Here is a 16,631-nt window from a genome sequence, read left to right as displayed (position 1 = left end):
CGGTTACCTGGACACCATTTTTAGCCATTCGTGGAGTTCATGTTTGCAAACAACAATAGAATTTTAATGGATGACAATGCAGCATGTCACCAGGCCACAGTTATTTGTGATTGGTTTGAAAAACATTCTGCACAATTCAAGAAAATGATTTGGCCATCAAGATCACCCAACATGAATCCTATCAAACATTTGTGGGACATAATTGAGGGGTCAGTTCACACACAGAATCCTGCACTAGCAACACTTTCACAATTGTGGATGGCTATAGAGGCAGCATGGCTTAATATTTCTGCAGGCGACCTGCAGCAATTTGCTGAGTCCCTGCCACATCGAGTTGCTGCACTAGACCAGGCAAAAGGAGGTCCGACACGATATTGGGAGGTATCCCACGACTTTTGTCACCTCAGTGTTCATCGTATTTGTCCCTAATACATTATCATTAATCTCAGCCCCTCACAATATATTCTCAGTAGATTAAAAACCATTTTAGATCCCCAACAACAGCAGTAAGCTCTCACCTTACAGAAACACCATGGCAGTATCTTAATAACATTCACTTCCAGTTACATTACTACAGAAACCATTCTGAACAACAGCACCATTATATGGCTACGAAGTCTTTTGCGACATATTTCTTGAATAAAAATCTCTCGGTGTACATGCCGCGTCAATTCAGGATAAAACTCCAAGCTTTCGACCACTACCTCCATGGTTGTCGTCAGGGCTAAAAACTGACTGTCGTGAACTAGCGAGGTTCCCACTTTTATATACAAAGGACGGCTTCTGATAGGCTGGAATACGTCATAACTTACACTTTTAGATAACAACATTTGAACAGCGCTCGCATTCCCATCATCATTCCTGCAGCTAGGACACCATGTGCAAGGTATGTTCAAAAAATTCTGGAACATTCGTCGTCAATTGAAGACTGACCATCAAGAGATTGCAGAAGACTGGAGCTGGCTGTTGGCAAGAGATCTGCTAGGAGAAGAAGATTTTCAGATAGTTTTACTATTGGTGTTTACAATAGATATGACCAACTGTCAGAGTCTAGTGGAGAGGAATCTCTATTAGCTGTAGATGTAGGAAGTATGCAGCAGACCTCAGTAGTTACGGTGGCTAGAACAGTTGCAAAGTCGAAGAGGAAGAAGAAGGTTCTGCTGTTAGGTAGTTCTGATGGCAGAGTTGTAGGCCAGCAGTTGCAGCAAGTGCTGGGGAGTGAGTACCAGGTCACCAGCATTGTGAAGCCTAATGCAGGATTGGCTCAGGTGACTGTTAACATAGGGGGGCTATGTAGGGATTTTACTAAAGAGGATCAGGTAGTGATTGTGGGTGGGGCTGGTAATAGTATTGATAGGGATGGGGAGTATGGCATAGATGGTGACCTGGAAAAGATAGCCACTCAGACTGGCAACACGAATGTGCATTTCGTGGAACTGTTTCACCGTCACGATCGGCCTCATCTTAATACAGCTGTCAGGCGTAATAACATGAGACTTGGGGGTGCGCTGATGACAGACAGCATGGGTCACATTTCAGTGGTGTCGGTGGAGTCTATCAGCAGGACAGGTTTCACTAGACATGGCCTGCACCTCAACAGGTATGGGAAGGGGAGGTTGGCAAAGCTTATAGGTGACAGCATAGGTGGGGTTGGTGGGACCACTCGTGGGAAAATTCCTGCAGTGGTGGGTGTTAGAGCTGCACCTTTTTTAGATTGAAGTCAGCTGATAGGTATTCCTGCTTAAGGGAAGTCTCTCTAACAAAGGAACCACTTTTGACAAAGCTGAGGTATCCAAGTAATGAGAGAATTAGTGTATTTCATCAAAATATACAAGGTATTAGAGATAAAGTTAGTGAACTGCTTATAGATGTTGACTCTGAAATTATTGGTATATCTGAACACTTCTTAAATAAGGAGATAATTCAGAGGCTTCCTTTATCAGGATACAGGTTGGCTGGCAGCTTTTCGAGGAGCTCTTTGTGGTGTGGGGGAGTAGCCATGTATGCGAAAAATGGCATCCCATTTGAGTCAATTGATGTTTCAAAGTACTGCACTGAAAAGGTGTTTGAATGTTGTGCAGGTGTGGTTAAATTTAACGGAGCTAAACTTCTAACTGTTGTTATTTATAGATCTCCAGACTCCGATTTCACAACATTTTTGCTAAAGCTAGAGGAGATTCTTGGTTCACGTTATAGGAAATACAAAAAGTTAGTTATATGTGGTGACTTCAATATTAATTGTATAAGTGATTGTGCAAAGAAGAGGATGCTGGTAGTCCTCCTTAATTCATATAATCTTATGCAAACCGTATTCTTTCCAACGAGAGTGCAAGGGAACAGTAGAACAACCATAGACAACATTTTTCTTCATTCCTCATTACTAGAAGGGCATTCTGTTAGCAAAAAGGTGAATGGCCTTTCAGATCATGATGCACAAATTTAAACTCTAAAAGATTTTTGTGCTGCAACACGTGTTAAATATAGTCATCAGCTGTTTAGGAAAGCTGATCCAGTTGCTGTAGAGACCTTTGTAAACCTTATCAAGGAACAAGAGTGGCAAGATGTTTATAGCGCTAATACAGTAGACGATAAATATAATGCTTTTCCCAAGACTTTTCTCATGCTCTTTGAAAGTTGCTTTCCGTTAGAACGTTCAAAACAGGGTACTAGCACAAACAGGCAGCCTGGATGGTTGACCAGAGGGATAAGAATATCTTGTAGAACAAAGTGGCAATTATATCAAAACGTTAGACACAGTCAAAATCTAAATGCAGCAGCCCATTACAAACAGTATTGTAAGGTGCTTAAAAATGTTATTAGGAAGGCAGATAGAATAGCTAAGTCTCAAGATAAAATTAAAACCATATGGTCAGTCGTAAAGGAAGTGGCTGGTCTGTAGAGACAGGTCGAGGATATAGAATCAGTGCGTAGTGGGAATGTCCGTGTTACTGATAAGTCGCATATATGTACAGTATTTAATAATCACTTTCTGAATATAGCAGGTGAACTAAATAGAAACCTAGTCCCAACAGGGAATCATATAGCGCTCTTAGAAAAAAGTGTTCCGAGACTGCTACCTGAAATGCTCCTCCATGATACTGACAAGAGGGAGATTGAGTTGATAATTAAATCACTAAAGACCAAGAACTCTCATGGATATGACGGGGCATCTAGCAGAATACTGAAGTATTGTATGTCAGCCCAGTACTTAGCCATATCTGTAACTTTTCCTTTAGGAGTGGTCGGTTTCCTGACCGATTAAAGTACTCTGTAGTGAAGCCACTTTATAAAAAGGGAGACAGGGATAATGTTGACAATTATAGACCTATTTCTATGCCATCGGTGTTTGCTAAAGTTATCGAGAAGGATGTATATACTAGGTTACTGGAGCATTTAAATTCACGTAATTTGCTGTCAAATGTTCAGTTTGGTTTTAGAAATGGTTTAACAACTGAAAATGCTATATTCTCTTTTCTCTGTGAGGTTTTGGATGGATTAAATAAAAGGTTGCGAACACTAGGTGTTTTCTTTGATTTAACGAAGGCTTTCGACTGTGTTGACCACAAAATATTACTGCAGAAGTTGGACCATTATGGAGTAAGGGAAGTAGCTTACAATTGGTTCGCATCTTACTTTAAGAACAGAAAGCAGAAGGTAATTCTCCGCAGTATTGAGAGTGGTAGTGAAGTTCAGTCCCAATGGGGCACTGTTAAGTGGGGCATTCCCCAAGGGTCAGTGCTGGGGCCACTGCTGTTTCTTATTTATATAAATGATATGCCTTCTAGTATTACAGGTGATTCAAAAATATTTCTGTTTGCTGATGACACCAGCTTGATAGTGAATGATCTTGTGTGTAATATGGAAACAGTATCAAATAACGTAGTTCATGAAATAAGTTTGTGGCTTGTGGAAAATAATTTGATGCTAAATCACAGTAAGACTCAGTTTTCACAGTTTCTAACTCACAATTCAACAAGAACCGATATTTTGATCAGACAGAATGGGCATATTATAAGCGAGATGGAACAGTTCAAATTCCTAGGCATTCGGATAGATAGTAAGCAGTTGTGGAAAGCCCATGTCCAGGATGTTGACCGAGCGGGGTGGCGCAGTGGTTAGACACTGGACTCGCATTCGGGAGGACGACGGTTCAATCCCGCGTCCGGCCATCCTGATTTAGGTTTTCCGTGATTTCCCTAAATCACTCCAGGCAAATGCCGGGATGGTTCCTCTGAAAGGGCACGGCCGACTTCCTTCCCAATCCTTCCCTAATCCGATGAGACCGATGACCACGCTGTCTGGTCTCCTTCCCCAAACCAACCAACCAATCCAGGATGTTGTTCAGAAGCTAAATGCTGCTTTATTTGCCATTAGAACAGTATCTGAAATAAGTGACACTTCAACACGAAAAGTAGTCTACTTCGCATATTTTCATACGCTTATGTCGTATGGTATTATTTTTTGGGGTAATTCTTCTGATTCAAAAAGGGTATTTTTGGCTCAAAAACGGGCTGTTCGAGCTATGTGTGGTGTAAGTTCGAGAACCTCTTGTCGACCCCTATTCAATAGTCTGGGAATTCTGACAATGCCCTCACAGTATATATTTTCTTTAATGTCGTTTGCTGTTAGCAATATTAGCTTATTCCCATGAGTTAGCAGCTTTCACTCAGTTAATACTAGGCAGAAATCAAATCTGCATGTGGAATGCACTTCCTTGACTCTTGTGCAGAAAGGAGTGCAGTATTCTGCTGCATCCATTTTCAATAAGCTACCACAAGAACTCAAAAATCTTAGCAGTAGCCCAAACTCTTTTAAGTCTAAACTGAAGAGTTTCCTCATGGCTCACTCCTTCTATTCTGTCGAGGAGCTCCTGGAAGAGCTGAAAGATTAAGCAAATTCCAGTGTTACATTGTTGATTTTCTTTATTTAAATTTACGACTTGTCACCTGAATATGTTTTTTTTATATTTCATTTTATCTGTTTCTAATATCGTGTTATAATTTCATGTATTGACTCGTTCCATTACCATGGAGACTTCTCCTTAATTTGGTCCCACAGAACAATAAATAAAATAAACATTTCAGTTGGGTCATGTCATGAAATACTGACACAGCATCTTGGAATGCATTGTGTTGCCACCAAGTTTGTCCCACAGAACATGTGTCAAGACCAGGAAGACATTCATCTCACAATCTATGAAGAGCTTTTGGATCACGCAAATGAGAATGAGATGTTCCTTAAGAGAATCATAACTGGTGATGAGGTGTGGGTCTTGGCTATGTTGTCAAGAACAAGGTTCAATCTTCAAGTGGGTCGGAAAAGGTTCTCCAAGACCAAAAAAAGTGTGAGAAGGAAATGGCCTGGAATGTGACGAGACAATTGGTGGCTCTTGCATCATGATAACGCACCTGCACATTCATCCGTGTTGGTGCATGATTGTTGCACAAAAAACAAAATCACTATGCTGCTTCATCCTCCATACTCACCAGACCTGATTCGTGTGGACTTTTTTTATTTCCAAAGTTGAGAACACTGTTGAAAGGACAAAGATTTGCAATGATAGATGAGATAAAAAAAATTCGCAGTCAACACTTTGTGCAGTCCAGCAAGAGGCATACCAATTCATATGGTATTACATAATTAATCATATGAATGGATTGAAAACATTCAGTGAAAAACTTAAGAAGCATTTTCCCAAGTGCCCTTTCACTATCACAGAAAATTTCATAATTTAGCTAAAATGTTTGTTCCCACAACCCATGCATACTGATCTGCATTTTTCAACAGTTTTCCTTAATAATAATAGTAACAGACTCAGACACTGGATTTTTATGAATATTCCATTAGTAATTGCACAGATAAAATAATTCAGCTATGACAAATTTTAAAAAATCTCTTGTCCACATATCGGCATCAGGCTGACTAAGTAACCATGTTAGTTTTAGACTGTTGCTGTTTGCATTTAACATGAACAAAACTTCATACCAAATTAAAATAAATTCACAAATAATTAAATCAATGAGCTGTAACTTTGTTCTTTTGTGACATCTCTTAGGCAGTTAACATTTGTATAAAATATCAGGATGGACTGAAAATTAAGAAGGACTCAATGCACACTATTGGAAAAATCAAGATCAGTTCTATTTCCAATAATAAAAAAATACTTCTCTGTTGATTATTGTTATACAGCAAAGTGAGAGTTTTTAGAATTATTTCATCTCAGTAATTCAGATAAGTTTTGAAATTATGCATATTCATCCAGTATTCTGGCTATCTACTACATATTGAAATAGAAACTATAAGCTTAAACTACAATTTAATAAATTTAGCATTAGCAATAGCAGTAGAACCTATAAAATGTTGGGTGTTCGTTTCTTTCCTCTAACATAATTGTCTTTAACAGGGTCAAGCACCAGATACAGAAATTGGAAGGGTTTATGTGTATGATCTGGATGACTGGGATTTACCAGACAAAAAGTTTTACTGGGAAGGTGCTGAACATCCAAGATTTAAACTTAATGGAGATACCGGAATGATAACAATGCGTCATGGAACACAAGATGGGAGGTTAGTTAACACTAAAACTTTATGTCATCATCTGATATTATTAAAAACTACAGGACAGAGTGTAGCCATATAAAACTGTTCATTAGGTAATTTTTAACCTGTCTCCATGATTTACTAATATTGTGAGAATGCATGAGGATTTTATTCAAGAGAAAAATTATAACTTAAATATGTTTTTAGGTATAACTTGCGATTCAAAGTATATGACAGAAAACACACTCAAACAGATGTGCAGGCAAATGTGACTGTGACTGTACGAGAAATACCTCACGAAGCTGTTATAAATTCAGGGTCAGTTCGAATTGCAGGATTATCAGATGAAGATTTTGTAAGAGTTTGGGATTACAGAGTAAGTTATGTGCAAATACTATTCATGATGTGATTATATTTCACTGAGAAAGTACATGTTAAAACTTTTTAAAATTAATTTTAGACACAGAGTCTTCAACGTAGCAAAGCTGATCGTTTCCGCGATAAACTTGCTGAGCTTCTGGAAACAGAAAGAGAAAATGTAGATGTTTTCAGTGTTCAGCTCCGTAAAAAGCATCCACCAATTACAGACATCAGATTTTCTGCTCATGGATCACCTTATTACAAACCTGTGAGACTGAATGGCCTAGTTCTAATGCACAGAGAAGAGGTATGTATGATTACCTTCCTTTCCTTTTTTCCTATTGTTAATAATTAGTTTTTGAAAATAGTTCAATCATTTTCTTTTGTGCTTTCTGTTGTAGATTGAGAAGGATGTTGGAATCAATATAACTATGGTTGGTATAGACGAGTGCCTTTATGAAAATGTTATGTGTGAAGGGAGTTGTACAAATGTGTTGGATATTAGTAACCTTCCTTACATGGTTAATGCTAATAAAACATCACTAGTTGGTGTTCGAGTAGATGTTATAGCTGAATGCACATGTGGTGCCCGAAATTTTACCAAAGGAGAAAATTGCCGGACAAGCCCTTGCTACAATGGTGGTCGTTGCATGGAGCGTAAATATGGACTGAGGTTTGTATTAACAATGTATTTTCCATGTTTACACATAGATTTTAAATACCATTAACTTCTACAACATTATTTTGTGGTTGGTTAGAGAAGTCAGAATAAATTCAGAAATTGTACCTCAAGTCTAGTTAGGTTCATAAAGGGCTGAATTAGTATCTATAGACCCCTAGGCTGGTTCAGGCCCTATCACCTCTTCCCAATACATATATCCTCATCCCCATTGTGTTACGCTGCTCTCTGCCAAAGCACCCACTGATCTTTCCTCTATCTCTTCTCCACTTTTTTTCCGCTACTCATTCCCCTTCCTACTTTATCCGATGGAGCCAACTCAGCTTTTTTTTCTGGTGTTTTGAAATAGTTGACAGGTGATAAAAGTACATTTATTTTGCAGTTGCACTGTATTTCTCCTTTGTCCTCAGAGCAATCAACTAACTCAACACCTTTCATCTCACATTCTTTAAAGGTATACTGATACCCTTTCCTTTCTATAAAGTTTGTTAGGGATCTCAGTATTGATGCAGCTATGTTCATATCCAGTATAGGAGTCTGTAGAATTTCACTAGTTTTGTATACATGTCCTAAGATATCTATCCAAAATATTGTGTAGAGCCCCATTTCAGCCTTTGGCATGTTGTTATACAAACTTAGAGCAATGAAATATTGTGGGACTTGTACGATGTTATTTGGTGACAAAACTGAAAAGCGTATTTGCAACTGGCCTGCCAGGAAAACCTGAAAAGTTGTATTTTCGTTCTGTATAGCTACATAGGATGGTCTTTGTAGAATCAGATTAGCATGACTAATGTGTTGTTGTTATTGTTTTGACTCAAAAATGGGTATGTCACACAGTGAAAAAAGATGAGTTTGTGAGTGGCGTACTTTAGCTGCTGTCTGCATGTAGTACATTTTCACCATTTCAGATTTCTCAGTTACCTGTTATAAATCTTGCGGATAACAGGTTGCCTTTAGAAATTGTTCTGCTGGTCCAGTTACTCTGTCCCACCTCTGTATATTAACTTCTTTTTCTTCTGGAGTCTGATCAGTACTTGCTGATGCTGAAATTTTAGATCACGATGACTACTTCAAGCTACTAAATAAACTCGGAAGTCTCATCTGTGCTTCTGTGTATTTAAAGTCTTCAAGTCTCACAGTGACTGATCCCAATGATTGTAAATCACAATAGTTTAATCAAACATTAACACATTCTGATATGTAACGTCTCATCCTTATGCCATGTAATGTCTCACCCTTATGCCATATGTCAAAGTTCTTTTTAACATAAAAGTGGTTCATTTGTTATGGGTCTCCATTGACACTGTTGGTGGCCATCTTACTATAAGCCAGCCAGTGCACTGCCAACTTGGAGTGCCAAAGCATACAGGTAACTTTGTACAGCAGGTAAATGCCACACATCACCAAACGCACACTGCTGCCACTGTTGTTGCAGTGCATGTACCCTCTGTACAAACATAGACAAGGGCACACAATATCTGCACCTTTCTTATACGTTGTTTATCTGCTGTCACAATCATCTGTAGCTGGTACAGATACCAATAGTGGACCTTGATATTTGATAAAATGCCCTATTACACTACATATCCCTGCTCTCAAGCTAGAGGTGTCTGCATAATTGCTTATTCATATGTACCAGTATTTTCATTTCCTCAACAGGTACATCATTTATACATATCATTAGTGACCGTTACACCAGTTCATATTTAACAATATTTGATAAAACATATTTCGTTTGTTATAAGTGTTATGTGTCATGGTTCCTTTTAGAATGAGTATGCATTCGTCTCTCTTAAAATACTTAAGATTTTGCTCTGTATGTGGGTATCGTTTGTTTCCTTAGTCTCTTATCTCAATAAAGAGACTGATTTGCTTTAACTTATTTAACTCATTTACATGTCAATTCTCTTATACCTATTTTTATTATGTTTACTTTTTCAGAGGAGTCATATGTTGTCTGTATATCCTTTCTTATAAGTGCACATCAAAATTTCAAATATTCCAATGTTCATATAAATGGAAGTATAAAAGATCCTCAGACATTATAATTAGGAAAAACCTCTATCTTAACAAGTTTTCATAAAAAGAACTGCTCATCCACTTATTTGGGTAGATTCCGTACAACCTTATTTTAATCATGTGGAAGTCCCCCATATAAAATCCCTTCAGATATGTGGTACAGGTCATTCCTTTCATAAATGTACCTGACCCACAGTCTCTCTCATGTGTCCCTCTATCCATCTTACATTTCTACCTTCTCCTAATGTGAGTACAATTCACCTTATATTAGAAACCAGTCACATCTTACATCTCACAATTCTTTATACTTTAATTGCTTCCATTTATTAAGGCAAATCCATATACTTATAATATTTTATACAGTAATTCCTATGCCTAACGATTTACTTAACGCTTCATATCTGCTTCTGCATTACCTAACATGGCTCATACACTTAACCCTCACTTTTGTTTGTTATTCTTATACTCAGAGCAGTCACATTCGGCTGCCTTAATTTTAAAAAAAGGACTCTTAATTTTAAAAAAAAGGAAAAGCATATCTACTGGAAGCTATGAAGGACGAAATGTCATTTTCCTCACCTTTCATATTTTCATACATTTAATTCTTTATTAAAGACATTAGTCTTTAGTATCTATGAGATAATATTATCTTGTGCTCTTAATTAATCTATATTCTTGGAAAAAATTGTTCAAACAAATAATGTTTCATTTGTCCTTGACCTGTATTTAGTGTGTCACCTTTCATGCAACTATTTTTTCACGCATGGCTATCTCCCCTGAGAATTTTTGACGTGACTAAACATTGTGCCAATGATATTATACAGTAAACTCATTTAACAGCTGCTCGATAACAGTTGATAGTGGTTTATGGTTTGTTTATTATATTCCATAACATTTTAACCTTTTATTATGCTCTTGATATTTCTCTTACTTCTAACAAGGTAGTGACCATATAGCAGAGGTGTTGATTCACAGACAGGCACAACAAAAGGACTACTAAACACATAAGCTTTCAGCCAGAAGGCTGTCTTCTAAAGTAGACAACACACACACACACACACACACACACACACACACACACACACGGCCAGGGTCTGTTTAGTAGTCTTTTCATTGTGCCTGTCTGCGACTCAGCATCTCTGTTATATGGTGAATGACAATCTACCCTTTTCCTAATGATGTCATTAATCCATCCTGGATTTTAAATTGTTTGATTCTAACAAAGTAGCGCTTCATAAGCATATCTACGTTGTACAATTCTTTTGTTGACAATTATGTGAATCTATCAAGAAAACAGCTTTTGGGTGAGGTCTGCTTAGTATTCTGTAAGATCCACTGTAGCAAGAAAAAAATTTGAGTACTTCTTTCTTCACCAACACTAAGTCATCTATATTAAATGACAGTGTCATTGCATTTTCATTATATTACAGATTTTATCTACAGGTCATGTAAATATTCATGCAGAATACAGTAATGCTTATTATTGTCTCAGTTATTCAGGCTTTTTCTTTTTCTACAATAAATGAACAATGGTATACATGTAAGTAAATAATTTCATAAAAAACCTCAATTAACCGAATAACATAAATAAAAGTTTTTATTCTACTCTCATAACTGGTAGTACAGGTAAGACCACATCTGTAATGATTAATGATGTTCCCCTGTAAAATAACCAAACCACCAAATCAATTAGAAGAATGGATTACACCTTAACCCTATTCTTTTTACCCATTCACTAATCAGTACACCTCTTATTAATAAATAAGTTGTCTCTGATAATCATAATATGCATGATATTATACTGTACACTCTAGCACCATACTTCACACTTCCAACAGACACTAATTCACATAATTTAGTAATTAATTTTTTTTGTCTATCCATTTACTTTATATTGTCAATAATTGATTGTTTTCATTGTAATGTGATATATTAAGTCATTGTTGTTGTTGTTGTGGTCTTCAGTCCAGAGACTGGTTTGATGCAGCTCTCCGTGCTACTCTATCCTGTGCAACCTTCTTCATCTCCCAGTACCTACTGCAGCCTACATCCTTCTGAATCTGTTTAGTGTATTCATCTCTTGGTCTCCCTCTATGATTTTTACCCTCCACACTGCCCTCGAATACTAAATTGGTGATCCCTTGATGCATCAGAATATGCCCTACCAACCGATCCCTTCTTCTAGTCAAGTTGTGCCAGAAATTTTTCTTCTCTCCAATTCTATTCAATACCTCCTCATTAGTTATGTGATCTACCCATCTAATCTTCAGCATTCTTCTGTAGCACCGCATTTCGAAAGCAGCTACTCTCTCCTTTCTAGACTATTTATTGTCCACGTTTCACTTCCATACATGGCTACACTCCCCATACAAATCATTTCAGAAACGACTTCCTGACACTCAAATCTATACTCGATGTTAACAAATTTCTCTTCTTCAGAAATGCTTTCCTTGCCATTGCCAGTCTATGTTTTATATCCTCTCTACTTTGACCATCGTCAGTTATTTTGCTCCCCAAATAGCAAAACTCATTTATTACTTTAAGCGTCTCATTTCCTAATCTAATTCCCACGGCATCACCCAGTTTAATTTGACTACATTCCATTATCCTCATTTTTCTTTTGTTGATGTTCTTCTTATATCCTCCTTTCAAGACACTGTCTATTCCGTTCAGCTGGTCTTCCAGGTCCTTTGCTGTCTCTGACAGAATTACAAAGTCATTGACGAACCTCAAAGTTTTTATTTCTTCTCCATGGATTTTAATTCCTACTCCAAATTTTTCTTTTGTTTCCTTTACTGCTTGCTCAGTATACAGACAGAATAACATCGGGGATAGGCTACAACCCTGTCTCACTCCCTTAAGTCATATATGTCCATAATGTATAGCTCCTTTTTCATATTCATTAGCATACACATGATTATTACCATAAGGCTTAAACCCAATACATGTTACTTTCTCCACTCATAAGCCTACTTTCTTGAGATGTGGTGTAGACAAAATCCAGTTCCTGATAAAATTCTTCAGAAACTCGAATATTAGCAATAGCTTGTCTACTCTCTAGAGCATTTTTAGTTTCTTCTAACACAACCTGTATCTTTCAAAATTCCTGTTGAAGGTTTAGAGTAATATCCATAGAAGAAGTCTTACTACTGGTTGATCCAACTGTGTCTTGTAGTTTCTGTTCAACAAATGTTTTAAATCTGTCTTTCATACTAGTGAAGGCAGATTCCAGGCTTAAAACCCTGTCTAGCTCTAACGATTCTACTCTCTCATTTGCATTTGAAATTTTGGTGTGTACTGATTTAAAATTTTGATTCACATCTCTGAAATCCTTAAACTCATGACAAATTACAGTATGTTCCTTTGATGGTAGATTTTCCATTAATACATTAACTTAATTCTGTTATTCTATTGTCCTTTTATGTGAAACTTGACATAAATTTGGTCGTAATATTCTCTTCTATTTTCTTAGTAATAATGTCCTCCAGTGTTCACTTATTGTTATCTAGCTTACTGCCAGTGGTATCCTCAACCTCATTATTTATATGTTCCAGTTTTTTATTAATGGTTTCCTCAATCTTATTATTAATATTCTCAACCTTGTCCATTAATTTTTTATTTTCATCCATTCATTTCACAAATAATGTCTTTACATCAACTTTCTCTGCCTCAGCAGTCATCTTTCATGTTAATTCCAGCATAAACTTACACTTTGATATAATAGCTAACCACTTGGTAGTTAACAATAAAATCAAGCCTCAATATATTACCACTATGTACAGTAATTTACACGCAACAATTAAGATTTGAAGTAAAAAAAATCATACTGCTCAGTGGTTATTTTAACAAAGTTAGGTGTGGGTCAGCTGCAAACTGCCATTGAATTGCCATCATGATGTCAATATCTGCTTAGCTGTAGGTGACTGCTGATGCAAATGCCACTAAATTGGGAATGATGCTGCCTGTAGTCTCGGAGTCGTTGGCTGTGTGACAAGCAACAATGTGTTGTCTGCTGGCAGTGATCACATCAGTTATCTTCCTTGCCAACCACACAGTATTTTTTTATGTGCCACAAACTCTGCTGAACTTGCTTTCTAATTTCAATGCAAGCACATCACCATTTGCTGGGTGTTTGATATTCCAGCAATAACTTATACCTTCTGGATGAAAATTGTTTATTCGCAAGCTTAAAATATTTTTTTCAACTCACTCGTGACAATATTTTCATCAAAAATTTGAAACAGACTTATGCGTTGAGCTCTTTTGCCAATTATTAGCTGCCAATGGCAACAAATTAATGCTTCTTAATATCTTGTTGAAATTATTGAAATTTTTATTGTATTTTATTCAGTAAATGGTGATCTTCTCAACATTACTGCTTCATTTCACTTGTCAGTCACAGTCAATTAGAACTGTTAGTTGAGACTGTAAAAAATACATGAAGTTCTTACAATAAATAAAAAAATCTTACACATTAAGACGGCACTCGGGTGCGGCTTGTGCTGAAGCCTTAAATTATATCTTATGCTTTTTTGGTCTAGTTAGGGATGAATTTACAAACCTTTCAATAGGTATGTGTTCCTCTAAACACCTTAATCTGAGTACACTCCAGGTGGGGTGCTGCCTTTCCCTTATTTCATGTGTTTTATATGTAGCATATACTCACCACAATGGAAAATCCAGGACTGAATGTAACAATATTATGGAAAGGGAAGTTGCCACTCACCATATAGTGGAGATGCAGAGGCACAACAAAAAGACTGTCAGAAATCAAGCTTTTACCAGTATGGCCCTCATCAAAAATAGATGGTGCTCTCTCTCTCTCTCTCTCTCTCTCTCTCTCTCTCTCTCTCCCTCCCTCCCTCCCTCCCTCCCTCTCTCCCTTCCTGCCTTCCTTCCTTATAGGGGCAACATGTTATATGAATGTTGAACCAATGGCATTACTGCAATGAATGGGATTCAGCACCAATGGCCAATAACATTCTGTAGTTGAATAGATTTTTTTGCTACAAATAGCTTTGTTTATCTTGCTGCCCCTCCCCCTTCATCATCAACATTCTGTACATTTGCAATAACTAATCTTTAACCTTCAATGGTGTGGTAAGAAATTTGCATTAATGCCTTAGTCTTTACACATATTTCATAGAAAACAATCAGACATTTCAGCCAAGGAGAAGGTTGAACAGCACATACATACAAGAAAAACTTTTTTCAAATGCGTAGAAAAGAACCTGTATTTGCTTTTTTGTCCACAGTTGCTCTTGTCCCAGTGGTTACAATGGACCAAGATGTCAGCAGACTTCACGTAGTTTCAGGGGGAATGGTTGGGCATGGTATCCTCCACTTGAAATGTGTGACAATTCCCATCTGAGTCTTGAATTTATTACTAAGAAAAAAGATGGGATGCTGTTGTATAACGGACCAATAGTGCCTCCTGAGACTAATGAAGTTTTAGTGTCAGGTAAATTCTAATATGAGAAATGTCGCAAATTTCTTGTGAATTCTTTTGGTCTGTAATTCTGCAACTCAAATTATTTCAGATTTTATTTCACTGGAGCTTGAAGGTGGAATGCCAAAGCTGTTCATTAATTTTGGTTCAGGAACATTGGAGTTGAGAGTTAAAACAAAAAAGACATTAGATGATGGAGAATGGCATAATATTGATATTTTCTGGGATACAGAGGTATGGCCTTCCACTTTGTGTGCTTTTGTATGTATTTCTGAGTAGTACCAGTAGTACTGAAGAGTTATGTTGAACTTAATAAAATTTTCTACTAAGAAATCACACTATGTCTCTGTATAACAACTACACTTCACAGCTGGAATAATTACATGTAGTTTTTAAAATTTAAAACTGTTACTATTGCAGAATGTACGTTTGGTGGTGGATTACTGCAAATCAGCTGATGTCGTAGAGTTGGAGGATGGGACACCACCAGAATTTGATGATTCTAGCTGCCAAGCACATGGAACAGTGCCACAATTCAATGAGTACCTAAATGTCAATGCTCCTTTACAGATTGGTGGTTGGTATGTGCAAAATTTTGAAGCAGAACTATATGAATGGACAACATTACCATCAGGCAAAGGTTTCGATGGATGTATCAAAAATGTGTTTCACAACAGTAAGGTAAAATCTTCTTTTATCGGTAATACTTCCACTTTACAGTTAACCATTAATTTTGTTAATTTCAGTTTAAGTGCTAACATAAGTTTCATCCTTCTTGTGATATATATTATTTCCAACTGATTTTTAAACTACCTTTTTTGTATGGCCTTTATTGCTATCAGCATTTCTTCTTTATGTATATTTTCACATAAAGAAATTGAAACATAGTTTCTGCATTTGTTATACTACCCAAGTAATAAGTACCTCATTGCTAAAACAGTTTCAGTCTGATAAATGTCCTTCAAAAACTCTAAATATGAAGCACAGCAATTTTCTCCCTTGAAATATATACCAATCAGTATGGAATTCAGACCATAAAGTATAAAGTTTTGGGCTCCATTTTTTACTGTTTTTGTATAAGTATCCATTGTTTTGCAGTAATGTGCCAAATCATGTTTATACCATTCTTGTCAAAACTGGTCATGATATGTATGCAGTTGTCAGGAAATCTACATTAATCAAAAACAGCATATAGCAAAAATATTTTATTTTAAAATTGATTTTTAAGCTACAAGATAGCAGAGGTGATTGAAGTCAATTATTATAATTATATATAATTAAAGTATCAGTTTTTGAGTGAGACTGATGTTTCCATCAGAGTAAGGATTCATACCTCAGTGACAAATATCATGGCCTGTTTGTAACGCATATCATATCACAAAGGTGATGCTGCCAGAAACAATGATCACAGAAGGTCATAATGTGTCTCAGTTGATAGCAGATAGGAAAAGATTGTGTAAGTTGAAGGACAATTGATACTTTCCAGGTTTCCAAATTGAGAATACTTTAATCATTAATTAGTATTTGTTACTGTTATCTTTCTCTAATCCTTTAAAACTAGCATTAGATTTCTATGCATAC

At 36.7% G+C, this 16,631-nt stretch overlaps 1 protein-coding gene across 1 annotated transcript in view; it reads left to right on the top strand.

The window, feature by feature from the left end:
* The window catches only part of LOC126088434 (neural-cadherin-like), a 295,055-nt gene that overhangs the window by 151,368 nt on the left and 127,056 nt on the right, over positions 1–16,631 (top strand). Inside the window, exons 12-18 of the mRNA XM_049906576.1 lie at positions 6,404–6,567; positions 6,748–6,916; positions 7,001–7,207; positions 7,302–7,573; positions 14,857–15,062; positions 15,142–15,284; positions 15,471–15,731. Coding sequence (XP_049762533.1) covers positions 6,404–6,567; positions 6,748–6,916; positions 7,001–7,207; positions 7,302–7,573; positions 14,857–15,062; positions 15,142–15,284; positions 15,471–15,731 — 1,422 coding nt within the window. The remainder of the gene's footprint in view (positions 1–6,403; positions 6,568–6,747; positions 6,917–7,000; positions 7,208–7,301; positions 7,574–14,856; positions 15,063–15,141; positions 15,285–15,470; positions 15,732–16,631) is intronic.

Source organism: Schistocerca cancellata, chromosome 6, assembly GCF_023864275.1.
Source record: "Schistocerca cancellata isolate TAMUIC-IGC-003103 chromosome 6, iqSchCanc2.1, whole genome shotgun sequence".
NCBI lineage: Eukaryota > Metazoa > Arthropoda > Insecta > Orthoptera > Acrididae > Schistocerca > Schistocerca cancellata.
Note: the sequence above shows the minus strand (reverse complement) of the source record. Positions and strands in the feature narration are given on the sequence as shown.